The 19,874-nt window shown below is 33.2% G+C and overlaps 2 protein-coding genes and 2 non-coding genes across 7 annotated transcripts; 2 read left to right on the top strand and 2 right to left on the bottom strand.

Moving 5' to 3' along the window:
* Positions 1-17: 17 nt before the first annotated feature.
* On the top strand, positions 18-2,260 carry LOC120200836 (beta-fructofuranosidase, insoluble isoenzyme 1-like). Its single transcript, XM_039201586.1, has 6 exons — positions 18-77; positions 197-1,053; positions 1,138-1,296; positions 1,401-1,639; positions 1,733-1,829; positions 2,045-2,260. Exons 1-6 carry the CDS (start codon positions 47-49, stop codon positions 2,225-2,227), a joined length of 1,566 nt encoding a protein of 521 aa, XP_039057517.1. The 5' UTR covers positions 18-46; the 3' UTR covers positions 2,228-2,260.
* Positions 2,261-3,338: 1,078 nt separating this feature from the next.
* On the bottom strand, positions 3,339-3,418 carry TRNAL-UAG. The gene has a single exon. It is a non-coding gene; the product is annotated as a tRNA-Leu (tRNA).
* Positions 3,419-5,744: 2,326 nt separating this feature from the next.
* Positions 5,745-5,843, bottom strand: LOC120200854. The gene has a single exon (XR_005523608.1). It is a non-coding gene; the product is annotated as a small nucleolar RNA Z266 (small nucleolar RNA).
* Positions 5,844-12,429: 6,586 nt separating this feature from the next.
* Positions 12,430-19,863, top strand: LOC120200835 (probable UDP-N-acetylglucosamine--peptide N-acetylglucosaminyltransferase SPINDLY). 4 transcript variants are annotated; one of them, XM_039201584.1, is made up of 18 exons: positions 12,430-12,589; positions 13,455-13,888; positions 13,969-14,130; positions 14,275-14,450; positions 14,567-14,642; positions 15,333-15,461; positions 15,629-15,748; positions 15,834-15,902; positions 15,979-16,060; positions 16,230-16,324; positions 16,502-16,566; positions 17,303-17,501; positions 17,581-17,775; positions 17,973-18,067; positions 18,181-18,316; positions 18,403-18,620; positions 18,771-18,898; positions 19,030-19,460. In XM_039201584.1, the coding sequence occupies exons 2-18, from the start codon at positions 13,481-13,483 to the stop codon at positions 19,458-19,460; spliced, it is 2,784 nt and encodes a 927-aa protein (XP_039057515.1). In that variant the 5' UTR covers positions 12,430-12,589; positions 13,455-13,480. The 4 variants fall into 4 exon arrangements, with proteins under 4 accessions (XP_039057515.1, XP_039057513.1, XP_039057514.1 ...); XM_039201582.1 differs by having other exon boundaries at positions 12,431-12,585; XM_039201583.1 differs by lacking the exon at positions 12,430-12,589 and adding an exon at positions 13,102-13,355 and having other exon boundaries at positions 13,396-13,888.
* Positions 19,864-19,874: the final 11 nt, after the last annotated feature.

Below are 19,874 nucleotides of genomic sequence, written 5' to 3'. Positions count from 1 at the left end.
ACTGACTTGTTAGCTTGTTTTGATTCATCAATGGCGAACTGCTTAAATGATAAACGCCCTGACGACAGATCCGAACGGTAAGTCTTCCAACAAAACACTGTATATTTCACCTTTTTCATTTGCTCATTTTAACTATCATTCCTTTTCTATGTTTTAACTGTTCATGCGTTATTCTCACACGTATTTAATCAAACAGGTCCAATGTATTACAATGGGATTTACCATTTATTCTACCAATACAACCCCAAAGGTGCAGTCTGGGGCAACATTGTCTGGGCTCATTCAGTATCTAAAGATTTGATCAATTGGGAAGCTCTCAACCCGGCAATTTACCCTTCGAAGCACTTCGATATCAACGGATGTTGGTCGGGTTCTGCCACTGTCCTTCCAAACAACAAGCCTGTAATTTTCTACACAGGGATCGATCCCGACAATTATCAAGTCCAAAACTATGCGATTCCGGCCAACTTATCTGACCCTTATTTGCGTGAATGGATCAAACCGGACGACAACCCCATTGTCGTTGCGGACGAAACCATGAACAAAACCGCTTTCCGTGACCCAACAACCGCTTGGAAGGTCGGTGGGCATTGGAGAATGTTGGTGGCTAGCCGAAGGAAACATAGAGGAATGGCTTATTTGTATAGGAGTAGGGATTTTAAGAAATGGGTCAAGGCCAAACATCCTTTACATTCAGTGGCGAATACTGGTATGTTTGAATGTGCCGATTTTTTCCCAGTTTCATTGTCTGGGGACAATGGCCTTGATACCTCTGCTGTTGGCCCTAATGTCAAGCATGTTCTCAAGGTGAGCTTGGATCTTACAAGGTTTGAGTATTATACTATAGGTTCATATATCCCAGAACCTAGGGATAAATATTTGGTGGATAAGAACTTCGTTGATGGTTGGGATGGGCTTAGATTCGACTATGGCAACTATTATGCTTCAAAGACATTCTTTGACCCTTCAAAGAATAGAAGGGTTTTATGGGGTTGGTCTAATGAGTCCGATACAGCTCAAGATGATATTAATAAAGGATGGGCTGGTCTTCAGGTAAGGTTAGTTGATCCATTTGAAAGTAGATATTTTGATTTGTTTGTTCTTAGTGAAGTAATTTTCATGGCGTGTTTTTCTCAGACAATTCCAAGAAAGTTGTGGCTTGATCCTAGCGGGAAGCAACTGTTGCTATGGCCTATTGAAGAAATAGAGACTCTAAGAGGCCAAAAGGTTCAATTAAGCAATCAAGAACTCAAGTTGGGAGAACATGTTGAAATCAAAGGAATCACTGCTGCTCAGGTTTGATCTGCCTTAAATCAAAACCCTTTTCGATTTTAATTATTTGATTTGAATTAAACCAAACTTTAAAAGCGAGTCTCTCACTGTTTTGATGATCTTCATAGGCTGATGTTGATGTTACCTTCACCATACCTAATTTGGATAAAGCTGAAGCATTTGATCCGAGCTGGACCAATGCTCAAGATCTCTGTGGTCTAAAGGGTTCTATTGTTCAAGGTGGTGTTGGACCATTTGGGCTACTAACATTAGCTTCAGAGAATCTAGAGGAATATACCCCTGTTTTTTTCAGGGTATTTAAAAGTCAAGACAAGCACGTTGTTCTCTTGTGCTCAGACGCTAGCAGGTTTCTTTTGCCTCTGCAAATCCATATCACTTCTTTTGTCACATATCAAACTTTTAGATTTATTTTGATTAATTTTGTGTTACATTGTGGTAGGTCTTCCTTGAGGGAAAGTGGGCTATACAGACCCTCGTTTGCTGGATTTGTAGATGTAGATTTGGCTACCGAGAAGAGGATTCCACTTAGGAGTTTGGTAATATACATGCCTCCTTTAAAGAACTTCGTTTTCTATTAGTAGAGTATTGCCTTAAATTTTATCTGGCCATAGGATTGGTCCAAAAATTTATCTTGGAAATATTAAGTCGGTGCATGGTGTAAAGCTTTTAGAACCAGCCCTACATGGGTGATGAAGGGTCCTTAAAGTATTTCTTCTTTCTCTCACTTTCTTGCCTTTTCTATTCTCTGCAGATTGATCACTCTGTGGTCGAGAGTTTCGGAGCTGGGGGAAAAACATGCATCACATCAAGAGTATATCCGACGCTAGCGGTGTTTGACAATGCTCACTTGATCATATTCAACAATGGGACTGAGACAATCACTGCCGATGTTGATGCTTGGAGCATGGGAAAGCCTAACAAGATGAATAATTAATAGGATCGGGCAGCAGTGATACATATAGATATAGGATATTTTAGGTTCAGGGACAAGAAACAATAAATAATAATCTTTAATGTACTCTGCAATTCTTTTTAGCTATGTCAGTTTTATATTTATGGGGTTTATAGAACTACGCTATTTAATATCCAGTTGTTGTTGCGCTTATCAAGATAACGTAATCCATTATAATATTCCAAAGAAACCTTTATGAAGAAAATCAGTATAAAAATATGCTCTTGAAAATTTGACTATGTGCCAAATTAATTTGAATTGAAGTTGAATAACTGTGGAAAATGGTATTATAATACATTCAAATATTGCTACTACAAAAAGTAATAATAGGCAATGACCGTCCATGATTTCTATTCAAAAGTTTCATTTTTGACAAAAAGCAAGGAATTTGCACTGAACTCCATTCTTCACAAGAACAGCTATTTAATGGGAGATTGTCTACCCAGTTACATAAACTCGGACAATTACCCTTTCAATTTCTTTCAGCTGGGTCAGATACTATGACTATTGTTGTCTCCAAAACCTTTGAACATTGCTGGCCAGAACTAGTCGACTTATTCGATACTGTTCCTCCTGTCAAACACTTTGCCGGAACTTCTGAAGAGCTCACATTTATTAGATTATAACATCAGCGTTGCAGCAGATGCTTCAATTCTCGGAGTACCTTTTGAGCAGACTTCACCTGAAAATATTCCCCACAGAAGATAGTTCAGGCATACATGTGGCAAAGGTGAGAGGTCTACACATGAAACATTAGTATGAAATTCACTTATACATTGCCTCTATTAGAGAGTTCCATTGAAGTTCAAACTCTTTTCCTTTTTGTTTATTTGATAGATGAACAAAGAGTGGATCTTTGGTACAGTCGATTTCCTCATCGAGCTTCTGTCAGCGGCTTTTGACCAGCTTTTCTTGGTCCATAAACCTTGATATGTGCTTTGATCATAATGCCAATGTCTCTCTCGTAGCCTTCATCAATGTGCATCATCGAGCTTGCTTACAAGGCTAGAAAGGAAAGAGTAGGAGATGGGGAAGGAAGTTGCCCTGGACATATTATTCAGCTCCAGCAAAAAAGCACTGGTGAAAAAAGTTTTGACAGCTGTGGGATTTGAACCCACGCCCTTTCGGACCAGAGCCTAAATCTGGCGCCTTAGACCACTCGGCCAAACTGTCTTATCATGGTATTTTATTTATTTATTATATTTGTATAATTATAAACCGAGGAGATGATGGGAGCTGTAATTGTTCCTTCGAATTTTCAAAATCTCATTTATAATTTAGATTTTGTTGTCTCATTCTATACCTCCTTAATTTTACACCCTAAATTTTTAAAGATAAACTACACGGGTGACCACTCAATTATTGTCCTATTTCATTTTGATAACAAATGTTTTGATTTCGTCAATTAAATCACTTAACCATTTAAATGGTTCAATCAAGCAACCTGCCAATAAAATTTCACAGAGAATATGATGATTTGGTAGTTAAATATATTTATACAATTACACATTTGATCCATCTTACTTATATATTTTATCAATTTGATCTTAATTTTAATAAATTAAAATAGATTTAACCCCTCAAATCAAGTGGTGCAATGTGTCACTTTGTTACTTACACATTTGCCAATGACACATTGCACCATCTGATTGGAGGGGTTAGATTTATTTTAAATTATTAAAATTAGGACTAATTTGATATAATATATAAGTAACATGGACCAAATGTGTAGTTATACCAAAATATTAAACTACCACGTCATCTTCTCCGTTAAATTTTAACGGCATGTGGTTTGATTGAACCATTTAAATAGTTGTATGGTCTTATTGGTGAAATCGAAACATCGGCGGTCAAAATGAAAGGAAACAGTATTTAAGTGGTCACCCGTGTAGTTTATCTAATTTTTAATATAACTTATTATGATTCTCTGATGTCCTTAATGTTACATATCCTTGGTGAGGATGAGCAGCCCAATCTAAGGCTTCTTTGCCATCTTTGTTTTCCTTTTTAATCATAACATTCCCCCCCCCCCTTCATATAGCCTTACGTGAGATACTATGTACGGGAAAACTTCATTGTATGATTTTTCACCAATCAGTAAATTTGAATGTCCAAAACCATCCACAACAACCCTTTCATGTCTAAAACCAAGAGGCTTCGTTCGCCGGAGATGTTTAGCGTTGAGATGCCCATTCTCTCCGGATGAATCAAATATGAGTTATCTTGGGAAACGAAAGGATTTGTTGTTGATTCAGCAATGCTCATTGTTCCATAACCTTCTTTCGTCGTTGATGATCTTAAAAATGTTTTGCGATTAGTAATGAACTACTAATCTGTTGACTTCTTATGGGGAAGGAGGACAAAGAAGATGAAGGGAGGGAATGATTCTTGTTGTAAGATGCATAGTATATTTCAAAATAATCCTCTTTCGATAAAATCTTTAAATTTTAGTTTGAATACAATGTTTAGATATATTAAATTTGTAGGGGGAAAAAAGTGATAATACTATCTGTCTGCATTGGTTGAATGAAACTCTACTTCTTTGGGTTTCAATAGGATGTTTAAATGCTTTAACTAATAAAGTTGTGTTCGTTTGTTTCTAAAGTTATTTATATTTCGTTCGCGTTCATTTAAATTTTTAGTATTGTTTTTAAAGTTATTTATGTTTCTTTAGCGTTCATTTAATTTTTTTAGCATTGTGTTTATATTCACTTATTTTTGCTTTGCATAAATATATTTATTTAATGTTCAATAGCAAGCACTCTCTTTTTATAATTTTATTGGGCACCTAAAGAAAAATTATGAAATTATATCACTGGTCTTTTTATTCTTTAAACTTTACATTTTAAACTCCAAAGTTTACCTAATATTCAATAAATCTTATATTTGTCAATATTTAAATTAAGAAGAAAAAAACAAAGGAAAAATAAAATCAAATTAACAAGCTTATAAACAAATTAATAAATAAATTTATTCATGAATATAAACGAGAATAAGACACTTTTATTTGTACTCATTCATTTATTAAAATTAACATAAATTTTGTAAATAAATACGACCATTTAGGTTTTGACCCAATGCCCCAGCTATTCCTAATTTCCTATACGATAAATTTATACAAAGCCGTGGAACCAAAAAATAAATCAAATCTAAAAACAAAAATGACTGAGTTTCAAAAATTATCTGCTAACTATAGCCAAACTACAGTCTCGCAGGCTCTCCAACAATGAATCCTGTCAAGTTAGCCAATCTGAAGTAAAAAAAAAAACTATGGAACACTTTACTAGAAGCTTCCAGTTCTCACAACAAATCCTGCAAGAATTAAACAGCTGTTTATTCAGCATGGATTAGGAATGGTTATATTGGTTTGTTAAACTTTTCATCCAAAGCAGTCATAAACAATGACTTAAAGGGGAACAGGCACAGAGTATACCATGAAGGCGTGGGCAAAAACACTCATTTTAAGTATACAAAAAAAAAAGTAATGCATTCTCCAATCCAATGGCAAGTCAGACAAATTATAATGCCGCAAAAGTTTGAGTTCAAAATGAGAAAAATCCCATTCACACATCTAATTGATTCATCACTCTTGCCTTCTCATAAAATCAAAATCAAAGCTAATCAGATTGTCTCCCACTTGGGGTAATCGAGACATCTAAACATTGTTCATTTGAATTTGATCAATTTTCCATACCTGAATCCACGATAAGAACAAATCATAGCTTAAAGGGGTCCAGAGTATGAGAAAACACACGAAATGGCTCAAAAACAAAACCCCATCTGGGGAAAACAGGGGGAAATCTAAAGAGGAAAACCCCCAAGAGAAACCCATTAAAAAATGTTACTATCGCGCAGCTATGACTCGAAACGTTTCCATGGATGTTGAACGAAAGGCGATCTTAAGGGGCTACGCATTTAACTCATCAAAGAAAAGAAAATAAAACAAGAACGAAAAACAAAATGCAATTTCTAAGAAGAAACTACGAGATCGCAGAATATGGAACGAAACCCTGAATCAAACGGAGGATAAAGAGAGTATTTATAGCAGCCAATTAGTTAGGGTACAAGGATATATAAATTTAATATATCATAATATTAATAAAATTAAATATTATTTAAATTATTTTATCTTATTTTTTAATATTATATCTAAAATGATCATTTTTAATTTTTTATTGTTTCAATTGATAATAACAAAACTGCTCAGATAATGCATGTGGGAAAGTTTATTTCCCAAAATAATGCATTCAAGTGATTATTTCCTCAAATGGAGTAAATGCTATATGAAACATGCATAGCTTGGGATCTCTCGGCATCTTCAACTTTGTTGTGAATTCTCCAGTGTTGCATTCGCTAAAGGGATCTCTCGGCGTCTTCAACACAAAATTTTTTATGCAAACGTGAATCTCTCGACATCTTCCATCCACTCGTTTGGGGAATGCTAGACGTCTTCAAGCATTCAAAGATTATGGAGATTGCATTAAATTAACCAGATACGTCAATTCCAGGGTTTGTCTGCTACTCCAGCTTTTACCAGTCCAAACATATAATAAAGGAATAATCAGAAATGTTAAGTGATATTAGTTCATTTATTTTATCATAGGTATTTATAAGAAATGAGGAAACAATTCGATTCAAATAAATTTGTAGATTATATTTGAATATATATATATATATATAATTTACTAAAAGTTTCGAACTTTATTAGTAAAAATATCAATTTAATAGTAATGATATTCGATTCAATTACTTAAATTTGATACTAATAATTTAATAATGATTACTAATATGATTAATAATAATGATTACTAATAATGATTTACTAATTATTATTAATTTAATAATTTAATATTTAATGGTTTAGTAATGATTTACTAATTATTATCAATTAATATATTATCAGCATACCATGAACGATATATAAATATATCTCATTTATTTAATAATAATTCAAACATATAAAGTGTTTACAACTCTTGACGGTGTCAGGGTGTTGTTGAATAATAATGTCGAGGTGCACGTCGGTTTCGTTGTGGTCATTGCACTTGTTCAGGAGTTTGTTCATCACAACCAACCTGCTCATTTATCGAGGGCATAGGTTCCGGTGTTGTAAATATATTCCCACCACCACTATGCTCTCCCATCTGAGGACAAATACTCGTATTTATCATCATAGATGTCATCTGATCAAAATCATTTGTTGCCCCAAACATGAGTGATTAATGAGGAACAAGCTGAGGAGTGTAGGGCGTAACACCAGAATCACCAAACACTTGATTAAATGATCTTGTGTGATCAAAAGATTCTGGTGGGATATTATACATTGCCTCTTATTCTGCTCCACGGTGAGAAGAACTCCCACTCTCACTCCCACTCACAGTCCTTATTGGTTTCTCGGTTTTACCAAATTTTTTCTTATACTCTATAAATCGTCGTCTTTCTCTGTTCGTTGTCAAGAACGACTTTCATGTTCCCAAAAATAATTCAGGTAATCCGAACTCTGGAAGTCAAAGTCGCCCGCTTGTATGGGAGTGAGCGTTGGCAAGTATGAATCCCTATTGTTCCAATGATTGATATGGTTGGCATGCCTCACTGACCCTATCCCGCCCATCTAATTTGTGCAGAGCGTCATGATTCTCTAGAATTCCTGGAATAGGTTGGTCGAAGTCGAACTGCCTCAACACTCTATCGAAAAATTGGAACTCCACAAATGCGAAATGGATCAATGGTGTAACAGCACACCAATATTGACAACCCTCCCAGACATGTTGTGGTACGCACGACATAATTTCTCTATCATCGTACGACCTCCAAATTAACTATAAAACAAAATTATATAGTTATTATTTAATTAAATAATTATAAAATTCAAATAAATAAATAAACAACAATATTATAATATAAACATAATAAAAAATAAATTCGCTAATTAATTTTATATATACCTCAACTTTACATTTGATGTCAATCTAAACTCTTTCACGATATTGTGCGTCAACCCCGTTCTTTCTATCTTATGACTCCATCTGTATACCAATCAAAATAAAATTATGTAATTATTTTTCCTTTACAAAATATTCTTTAATTAATTTAAGATCAAATATTTTAAATAAAAAAAATTATCTTCCGGCAAGAGGAAAGTTAACTGCAATTCGCTTAATCGGTATTAACCATAGAATTTTGTGTCATGCCCACGATTGTAATAACATCGTGCATCCACCTATTTCAGTCGTATATGCATCATTTACAAGTAATGACGCCTTGTACATCTCATGATACAAGAACGCCAATATTAGTAATCATTATTAGTAAATCATTATTAAATTATTAATATCAAATTTAAGTAATTGAATCAAATATCATTACTATTAAATTGAGTTTTTTACTATTAAAGTTCGAAACCTTTAGTAAAAAAAATTTAAATATAAAGATAAATTTATGTTATTTAATATTATTAAATCATTATTAGTAATAATTATAAAATCATTATTAGTAATTATTAAATATTAATAATAAAATATTATTAGTAATCATTACTAAATCATATTATTATTAAATCATTAAATTAATAATAATTAGTAAATCATTATTAGTAATCATTAGTACTAATCATATTAGTAATCATTATTAAATTATTAGTATCAAAATTAAGTAATTGAATCGAATATCATTACTATTAAATTGAGTTTTTTATTATTAAAGTTCGAAACCTTTAGTAAAAAAATTTCATTTAAGTAAAGAGTTAAAATTGACGTTTTAAACTTTAAGTAATAAATATATTATATATATATATAATATATATTATATATATATTCGAATAATTGAATCGAATATAATCTATAAATTTGTTTGAATCGAATAGTTTCCTCATTTCTTATAAATATCTATGATAAAATAAATGAACTAATATCACTTAACATTTTTTGTTCTTTCTTTATTATATGTTTGGACTGAAAAAAGCTGGAGTAGCAGACAAACCCTGAAATTAACGTATCTAGTTAATTTCATGCAATCTCCATAATATTTGAATGCTTGAAGACGCCTAGCATTCCCCAAACAAGTGCATGGAAGACGCCGAGAGATCCATGTTTGCATGGAAATTTTTGTGTTGAAGACGCCGAGAGATCTCTTGAATGAATGCAACACTGGAGAATTCACAGTAAAGATGAAGACGTCGAGAAATATGTTCCCTTTGTCATAAGACACTGAGAGATCCCAAGCTATGCATGTTTCCTGTAGCATTCACCCCATTTGAGGACATAATCGCCTGAATGCATTATTTTGGGAAATAAACTTTCCCACATGCATTATCTGAGCACTTTTGCCAATGAGAAACATTCTAGGTTAAGATACTAAATCTATTAAATTAATTTTTCTATTTAAAGAATCTTTTGAATGACAAAAATCGTGTTAAACCAACACTTAAGTCAAAGTTAGCAGTATATAAAAATTCAAATGATAATATGAAATGACATCGTTATATGAAAAGTAAATATTTTTGATAATTTAAAATTAAACCATAACAATTTTGTATAATGATGTCATTTCATATTATCATTTGAATTTTTATATACTGTTAACTTTGACTTAACTAATGGTTTAACATGCGATTTTCTCGAAAAATTATTTGTTTTTTAATTATTTACGTGTCAAACATTGCTAGAGAAAATATTACGGATCTAGCAGCCCATGCACTGCATCTTAAATGTTGTGACGCCACGTCTTAAAAGGCGCAACCATGAATTGAGCCTTTCTAGGATGGGTGTTAGATTCATAAAATTTTCTGAAACGGTACCTAACAGGTAATTAATTTCTGTTAAGGTAATAGTTGTGTAAAAACGTCAACTTTTTTTATTTTTTTGTACAAAAAAATTTATGCATTAAAATCTTTAAATATGTTTTTGCAAATTATTTTATAACTCGAAAAATTTTGGTTTTTGCATGAAATTACACAATATAGTTATGTATACTAATTACCATTTGACACTTTTTGATGCCTTTTTGACCCTTTCAAAATCCTATACGTATAGTCTAATCTAAGAAAACTTTGAGGGTATGTAATTTAAAATATGAATAATTTTATAAAAGTTTTATAACTAGTATTTCTTTTTCAAAATGATGATGATGATATAATAATAATAAGAAATATTTTATAATTTAAAAAAAATATAAATTTCATGTATTTTTGAAAAATTTCTTAACTTTTAAAATTAATTGTTTAAAAATATAAAAAATATTAAAATAAAATTTTAATTACAATTGAGAGATCAAATGAATTATTATTCATTAATTATTATTTTTAACAACATTTAATAATGTGTATTCATTTTTAATAAAATTAGAATTTAATATTTATTTAATATTTTTTAAAATTAATATTAGAAATAATATTTTAAATATATAAGTGATATCTTTTAGTTTTACCTTTTTTATTGAATTTTGTTACAAGTTTAAAGAGTAACACAAAACAACTAAAATCTTTAGATTTTTATATATGTATTTATACTTTTCTTTTAGAAATATTTTACTATAAGTTTTCTTAATTAATTCGAATAATAACAGAATAAATGATTAATTTGAATTATAACTCATATATATGCTCCATTAATTGGTCGATGATGATGATAATAACGAAAAATATTTATCATAATTTATAATTGATTTTGAATATAATAATTAAAAATATATGAGTTATAATTATACTAAATATTTTAATATGTTTTATTTTCATTATTGATTTTTTTTTATTATTATATTTTTAATTCGTTTTATTTTGATAATTGAGTCATCATTATTTTGATAATTTATGGTCATAATACTTAATTTTATTATATAATAATTAATTAGCTATTTTTTTAATATTTTGTGACGTTTTTACACAATATCATCGTAATAGAAATTAATTAATTATTAGACATTCTTTTAAAAAAAAATTACAGATCTAACACTCATCCAAAAAAATGTTCAATTTATGGGCCACAACTGTATGTGACGTCACGTGTCGTAAGTCATAGTCTTTCTAAGGGCGCATTTACTTAACTTAGGCCTTTTATCTGTAATATTTTCTTTTTAACACCCGTTGATTAATATTTCCCGAAGTAGCACCCTTTCGGCTGACGTGGCGCAAAGGCGCATCCCCGGGGACGCGCCTTTCATTTGGGTTCTGTTGAGTCAGATGGCACGTTGGTATTTCTTTTAATAATACAGATTTTATTTTTATTATTATTATTATAAATAATTAATATGTTATGTAAAGTGTTTCGATTATAATTTAAGAATTATCGAATATATTTTTTAAATGTATGAAATTATAATATTACACGTATTGTTATATATCTATTATTTTTTTATTATCGATCTATTAATTTTATTAATTAATTATTTAAATGTTATCAATCTAGTCATTTGTTATCAATATTTAAAGAAAATATTGATGCATAAGTTAATAAAATTAATATAATTACACATTTAATCTTCAATAGTTACATATTTTATCAATTTAGTCTTACTTTTAATTTGTTGGAGAATTTGAGTTATATAAGAGGAGAAGATGATTTTGGTGTGAATAATGAAGGAGAGTTGAGGGGGTTTATATAGGGGAGGAGGGGTAGTTGGGGGAAAAACGGATGGGGGCATTTATGACATTTAATGCAAGGCGCGTCTCCGGAGATGCACCTTCCACACGTGGCATCCAAGTCATCAGAATCTCGTGAAAACGCGTCCCCAGAGATAGGCCTTTACGCCACGTCAGCCAAATAGTACTATTTCAAGAAATATTGATCAACGAATATTAAAAAAAATATTACAAACAAAATGTATCAGTTAAGTAAATGCACCCTTTCTAAGGTATAGTCTTTTACAAAAGAGTGCTAGTAATATTTTTATAACAATATATGACACGTAAATAATTAAAAAAAACCATTAATTTTTCGAAAAAAATCGCCCCAATCACAACGTCCGCTGTCACTATTATGCCCAAAACATATTGTACGTAAGGAATAGACCAGACAGGGCTCTCTCTCAGAGACGTCCAACACCCCCAAATCCTTTGTCTGTAAAACCAGAGCTTTCAAACCTCCCATTTTCTCTTCCTTTTTTTTTTTTAATCACCAAATAAAATTAAAAAAACATCACCCTTTCCCTTATTCTTTAAGTTACCTTTTTTGTGTGTGTATTTGTTCATTAAACTTGGACTGACTCGGTCTTATTCTTAAAAGACTCCCCCCCTTTTTCACCCACTAATCCTGCACCCATTCTAACTTTTGTATTTCTTTTTGGGTGTTGTTTTTTGTCGTTAAATATGCTGTTATAGTTTGGAGCAGAGCTTGGTTGCTCCAAAAGGAAGTGTTAGATCCCTAGTCTTTTTTATTTTTCATTTGTTTTGTTGGGTTTGTAAAGTTACATTTTTTAATCAGAAAATATCCTTAAACTTATATGTTCTTTTGTTTGATACAAGTTTGGGTCTTAAAGTGAAATTGTTTCTTTGTGTTTTTTATTAGGGTTTTAAGGTTATATGGGCTTCGACCGCCTTCGATCAATTTTCTATAATGGTGTGTCTACTTTGATCAGTTTGCCTTCCTTAGGGTTTCAATTTGTGTTCTTGAAGTGATAAAAAAGTAATTTGTTTCTTGAGTTGTAGGAGCCATTTGTTTAGATTTAGTTTGGGTAGGTTCATTGCTAGGTAAATTTCAAAACCTTACTTTTTAATTAATGTTAATTATTTGATCAAATTTTGATTAGCATTTGTTCATGTAGTCAGATAAGTGCTATATTTTCTGGTTAAACCTAAAATAAGGTTTAGTTTTTCAGCCTAATTGTTCAAATTACTTAGCTTGCAGGTGTTGGATCAAAATTTTTGAAAACTATATTTGTGTTTCATTACTGAATTAACCTTGCAATATCATGAGTAAATCATTCAAATTGTGTTTGAAACCATAAAAACAGATTCCGTGTTAAATAATCTATTTAGAAGGCTTTAACTTATCACATGTAATTTTTAGAAATTTATATTATGATTAATTGTGTAATCATGTTTGTAAATTTCAAGACTTATTCTTGTTATATACTTGTTTGAGCTGCTTTAGTGTAAGCATTATCATTTATATTGCATGAAAGGAGAAGTATCATATTACTGATTCAAAGTTTGAAGCTAAAGATGTCACCTTTTTAAGATTAATAATTTGTGATACCTTTGATTATATTTGTACAGAAAGGTGAGATTATAGTAATACCTAGATGGCCTGGACCGAGAAAGATGTTAATGGCAGTGAGAAGGACCTGATTGCAGAAAATGGTTTCTTAAAAGATCAATCGTCTTCTCCTGGTCCAAGTACTTTAACAGCTGATTTGATTCCCACACAAAAGGAATTTGAAGGGAAAGATGCTCTTTCTTATGCTAACATTCTTCGGTCCAGGAACAAGTTTGTCGACGCTCTTGCCATATATAGTAGTGTCTTGGAGAAAGAAAATGGGTGTGTTGAAGCCCACATTGGAAAAGGTATATGCTTGCAGATGCAGAACATGGGAAGGCCTGCATTTGAGAGCTTTGCTGAAGCCATCAAATTGGATCCACAGAATGCTTGTGCTCTCACTCACTGTGGTATTCTATACAAAGATGAAGGTCGTCTGGCAGATGCTGCTGTGGTATGCCCATATTTGGTTCATTGACTAATGGTTTATCTGTGGGTTCTTGCAATTTGATTCTGCTCCCGTTTATTATGCAGTCTTACCAAAAAGCTTTAAGAGCAGACCCTTCATACAAACCAGCTGCAGAATGCCTATCCATTGTTCTAACTGATCTCGGAACCAGCTTGAAGCTTGCTGGCAATACACAGGAGGGAATTCAGAAGTATTATGAAGCTCTTAAAATAGACCCACACTATTCTGTAATCTCATTCTCTTTCTTTCCTTCATTAGTAATTGTTGTAACTAAAATTTTCTACATATAGTCATGGTCTTTTTAATTCCCATTTCCCCTAGTTGTGCTAATATATATTACATATTTATATACTTGTACCAAATTTATACAGCCTGCCTACTATAACCTTGGTGTTGTCTATTCCGAGTTGATGCAATATGACACAGCCCTTAGCTGCTATGAGAAGGCTGCACTAGAGAGACCTATGTATGCTGAAGCATATTGCAACATGGGTGTCATTTATAAAAACCGTGGTGACTTAGAATCTGCCATTGCCTGTTACGAGAGGTACTATGCAGTTAGTTGCTTAACCTTGTCGTCTGCTGGTCCTTACTTGTAGTTGGTTTATTTCAGTGTTTTCTTCATCATTACTGACTCTGTTTTCTTAATTATTTTCTTACCAGGTGTCTAGCTGTGTCTCCTAATTTTGAGATCGCAAAAAATAATATGGCAATTGTCTTGACAGATTTGGGAACAAAGGTGCTTTCTCTACCTCATTATTTTAAATAGCATCATCCAAAATTTTTTTTAAGTACTCTTTACGTAGTTTTGTTTCTGGCTTTATTTCATGACCTTTAACCCATAGTTTACAGGTTACTTATTTTACTGAAACTTGGCCAGTTAAAACACTCGAGGACTATGTGGCTATGTCCATCTGTGTCCTACTCTTCTAGAGACATGAGACCTATACAGAGAATTCAGTTCTGTTCTTGGGAAAAAGACTTGATATGATCTGTAGGAGGCCATTGCAGTTGCATTTATTGCAAGAAAGTTGTAATCTCTGTTGCATAATTTATGTCCTTAATTGACTTTGAATCAAACTGTGATCCTAATACACAGTGACTACTTATAACAGAAAAACATAAAGGCTGTAGGTTGAGATATTTGAATAGTTCCCTTCTAACCATAGCGTCTGAATCTCTGATTGACGAACACATACTTTTTGCTTTTGACACAATAGCATTGGTTCTTATAATTATTTTGCAGAATCTTTTATATATTTTGTTCATTCTTTGACCAACACTTTCATCAGATCAAAATGTTTTCTTGCGTCATCGGCAACCCTTATTGACTTGTTTGTGGAAGTCAGTTCCGTTGTACTTTCTTTTTAATAATTGATTTCTGAGTTTTTTTATTCCTGATTTTGCATTCAGTGAAATGTCTCTTCAGGTTAAGTTGGAGGGGGACATTAACCAAGGTGTAGCATGTTACAAGAAGGCTTTGTATTATAACTGGCACTATGCGGATGCTATGTATAATCTCGGGGTTGCTTATGGTGAAATGCTGAAATTTGATATGGTAAGTAATTACTTGAGCTGTTTTTTCTTGGAAGTGCACGATTCTCTTTGTGGAACTAGATTTCTATTTGTCATCGATGGTACAAGTTTTTCTTATACATACTTTGTAGGTTGTTTTCTCGTTGTTTGCGTGAGATAACAATTTAAGTATTGATCTTTGTTTGTTAGGCAGTTGTGTTCTATGAACTTGCTTTCCACTTCAACCCCCACTGCGCAGAGGCATGCAACAACTTAGGAGTAATATACAAAGATAGAGACAACCTTGATAAAGCTGTGGAATGTTATCAGGCAATATTTGACTCTTGTCCAGTATTTTAAGCCTCCATTTTCTATTGCATTCCTTGATCTTCATATTAATAATATCTTCTTGCAGTTGGCTTTGTCAATCAAACCAAACTTCTCTCAGTCGTTGAACAACCTTGGTGTTGTTTACACAGTTCAGGTTTGAAGTGTAATTATGGATCTAACTGTTAGACTATGTCTCAAACAGTGATTGACTACGAGCTTGATATTGTCAGGGTAAAATGGATGCTGCTGCTAGCATGATTGAGAAAGCTATCATTGCCAATCCTACATATGCAGAAGCTTATAACAATTTAGGTTTTTCTCTTGCTTCTTAGTTATGTTGCTCCAAAATCTTTAAACATTTCCGGGACACCATGTACATGCCATGCTTCGTTACTTTGAAAGATACATAATCATACATACTTTTTTTTTTGGCAAATAATTTTCATTTTTTTAGTATATTCTCCATGTATACTTTTTTCAGGGGTTCTTTACAGAGATGCTGGCAATATATCCATGGCTGTTGCAGCGTATGAGCAGTGCCTTAAGATAGATCCCGATTCTCGTAATGCAGGACAGGTACCATTTCATTAATCTTATATAGTGTAAGTTGTAATGTTTTGCTACGAGGCAAATTACATTCAGTTAAAAAACAAAATTTACAAGAAAAAAGATTATGCTGGTTCCATGTTGGTGTTGTGGCTGTCATTTTTTATTGGTCCCTTCTGAATGCATCATATTACACATTCTTTGCAGAACCGACTTCTGGCAATGAACTACACAAATGAAGGAGATGATGATAAACTTTTTAAGGCTCACAGGTTTAACCAACACTCGTCACCATAGCTTGAATTTATTATCGACATTTGTGGTCTTCCTGGGAGTATTTAAGAATGGTCATATGAACTAATTACATGCCTTTCTATTTTCTGCATCACTACAAATATTCTTCCTGCTGTAATTAGATATTTGGATCATCATGATATTTAGTTATTTTAAATATGATTTACTTTTGCATTTTATGTAGGTATGAACTAATTTCATTAAGCCGTTAAATTGTGAACTATATTCCATCGGCTGTGCTGTCATGTTGCTTTGAGCTATTGCTTTTGTCATAACTGTTTATTTCACAAATGCACTTTTGCTTACTATTGTTTGATTTTTTGTCTGATATACTTTTCTCCATGCAACATAGAAATGCATACATTATGATCGACAATGCCAATGTTCTTTCTAATTCTTGGTTTTAGTTTTAGAAAGAAATGGATGATGAAAGCAGTAGCTACATTGAGATTTGGATATTAAGTGTAGTGATGATATCTCCAGTGCCCTGCTATATATATCTAAGCAGATGTTAAAAAAATGATTTGGATAAATCTCTTTTTAGTTTCCCTCTCAGAAGTGTTTTATTTTGACCTGTTTGATAATCTTTGTTGCTTAATGTTTGAAAATTTACATGTACATTCAAGTGAGTGCTTCCTAGAACTGGGTGCGTCATCTTTGACATATCTTAAAATCAGCTTTGTCGAGGCTTTCTGAATTTGATTTTAAAAACAGGGACTGGGGAAGGCGGTTTATGAGATTATATCCACAATATGATTCATGGGACAACCCAAAAGATCCAGATCGACCTCTTGTGATTGGATATGTTTCTCCAGATTATTTTACTCATTCTGTATCTTATTTCATCGAAGCCCCTCTTATTTATCATGACTATGGGAAATACCAAGTGGTTGTTTATTCAGCGGTGGTGAAGGTGATGCTTTGGATATATTTATGAGGATTTTTGATGGACTATGTTTCCCTTCCTGACTTATATTTTTGTTGTTTTGCAGGCTGATGCAAAAACTAATAGATTTGGGGAAAAAGTCATTAGAAAGGGTGGGGTGTGGAGGGATATATATGGTATTGATGAAAAAAAGGTTGCAAGCATGGTTAGAGACGATAAAATTGACATTTTGGTTGAGCTTACTGGTCATACAGCAAACAACAAATTGGGAATGATGGCATGTCGACCGGCACCTGTTCAGGTATGCTTAAGTTGCCATATTTTTGTTTTCTTTTAACTGTTTCCAGTTTAAGTTCTGTCATCAATGGAATTAAAAGAGCCTCCATAATAGATGAAATCTTTTCAGTGGAGGGTCTGGGTTTATGCATCGTGATTTTGCTTTTTGGTAGGCACTTGATATGGTATACTAGGCATTTTCTCTTATGTTTTTTATTGTAGGTGACTTGGATTGGCTATCCCAATACTACTGGTTTGCCTACCATTGATTACCGAATAACTGATTCACTTGCGGATCCTCCTGGTACGAAGCAGATGTAAGTCCCGTTTTTTTATCTTAGTTGACGCCATTTTTTCAGTTAGAATTATTGTGTTAGATGAGATATGCAATATGTTTTCTATTTGGAATATAATACTTATTGAATGGCAGGCATGTCGAGGAGTTAGTCCGACTTCCAGAATGCTTCCTTTGTTATACTCCTTCCTCGGAGGCTGGACCTGTTTCACCAACTCCTGCTCTTTCCAATGGCTTCATCACATTCGGTAGCTTTAATAATCTGGCAAAGGTACCGTTTGGTAACTGTAACTTAAACCTATTGTTTCTAATAGTCTATGACATTCATCATTAACCTCTTTTTGATACCATTTCTAGATTACACCCAAAGTATTGCAAGTTTGGGCAAGGATATTATGTGCCGTTCCAAACTCCCGACTGGTGGTGAAATGCAAGCCGTTTTGTTGTGACAGTGTTAGGCAGAAGTTTCTTACAACACTAGAGCAACTGGGTTTAGAATCTCTTCGTGTTGATCTTCTCCCTCTAATTCTTCTTAATCATGACCACATGCAAGCGTATTCTCTTATGGACATTAGGTAAATATAACTGCATTATTTGCGTTAACAAAAAAGTGTTTATCGAGTGGTGTCTGACCTGCCCTTTTGGTTCATTTATCTGTCGGTTCAAGTGGTTTGGGTAACATCCCTTTTAGACGTTTTAACTTTTTTTTTACTTGTCTTGCATAGCTTGGACACTTTTCCATATGCCGGAACAACAACGACATGTGAATCGTTATACATGGGGGTGCCATGTGTAACCATGTCTGGTTCAGTGCATGCTCATAACGTTGGTGTCAGTCTTCTCAGCAAAGTTGGTAAGGAGCTTCACTTGTTAATATCTATTGCTTAGCTGCATCTGTCTGGCTTTCAATAACTTCTCTTGGCCGTTTCATCATTTTTCTTCTGGTTTCACTCTGATGTAGTAATATGGGTACCTGCAATTCAGGGTTAGGACATCTGATTGCCAAAAATGAAGATGAATATGTCCAGTTGGCACTACAACTTGCCTCGGACATCACTGCTCTCCAGAACCTGAGAGCTAGTCTTCGAGACCTTATGTCTAAGTCACCTGTCTGTGATGGACAGAACTTTATCAGTGGTTTGGAGGTAGCATATCGGAGCATGTGGCACCGGTACTGTAAGGGTGATGCCCCATCTTTACGATATATGGAAATGCTAAAAGAAGAGGGCATTCTCGAAGAGCGAACTATTGAAACAATCGAACCTGAAAGGGTAACAATCTCAAAAGACAACTCTCAAGGATCAAAAGAGTCCAACGGATTTATTCAGGCTCCATTGGCTATGCTGAATCACACCGCTTTAGAAGACAGCAGGAGTCAGTTGAACCAGACTACTAATTCCGGCAAGCTGAGCTGACATCTTATTTTTCAGTGCATATTTTGCACTTTCACAGTTACCTTAAAATTTGATTCGAAGTTCGTTCCGGGGGAACAACCCTCTTAAAAGGTACAAATATCTATCATATCCACAACCCGAGGCTGGTGGATAACATAGGTTGCGGCCCAATATTACGATTGATAGTATTCCCATTTTTTCGGGAGAAAGAATGCCGGCAGACTGGTAAAAATATGGATTGAAGAATAGCAGATAGGGATGAGATGATGCTATGATCTACCGGAATTGATACCGAATTGCTCTAAAATTTCTCCCCCATGAACTAAAGAAACCGTAGAAATTTAGATATGGTATTGTATATTTTGAGGAGAGGTTTAGTTTTGGTTTAACAATACCCATGGCTTTTGTTTTGAGTAGTTTTGACAGTGGCAGTAG

Source organism: Hibiscus syriacus, unplaced genomic scaffold (genome assembly GCF_006381635.1).
Source record: "Hibiscus syriacus cultivar Baekdansim isolate YM2019G1 unplaced genomic scaffold, ASM638163v2 tig00006570_pilon, whole genome shotgun sequence".
Lineage (NCBI taxonomy): Eukaryota > Viridiplantae > Streptophyta > Magnoliopsida > Malvales > Malvaceae > Hibiscus > Hibiscus syriacus.
Note: the sequence above shows the minus strand (reverse complement) of the source record. Positions and strands in the feature narration are given on the sequence as shown.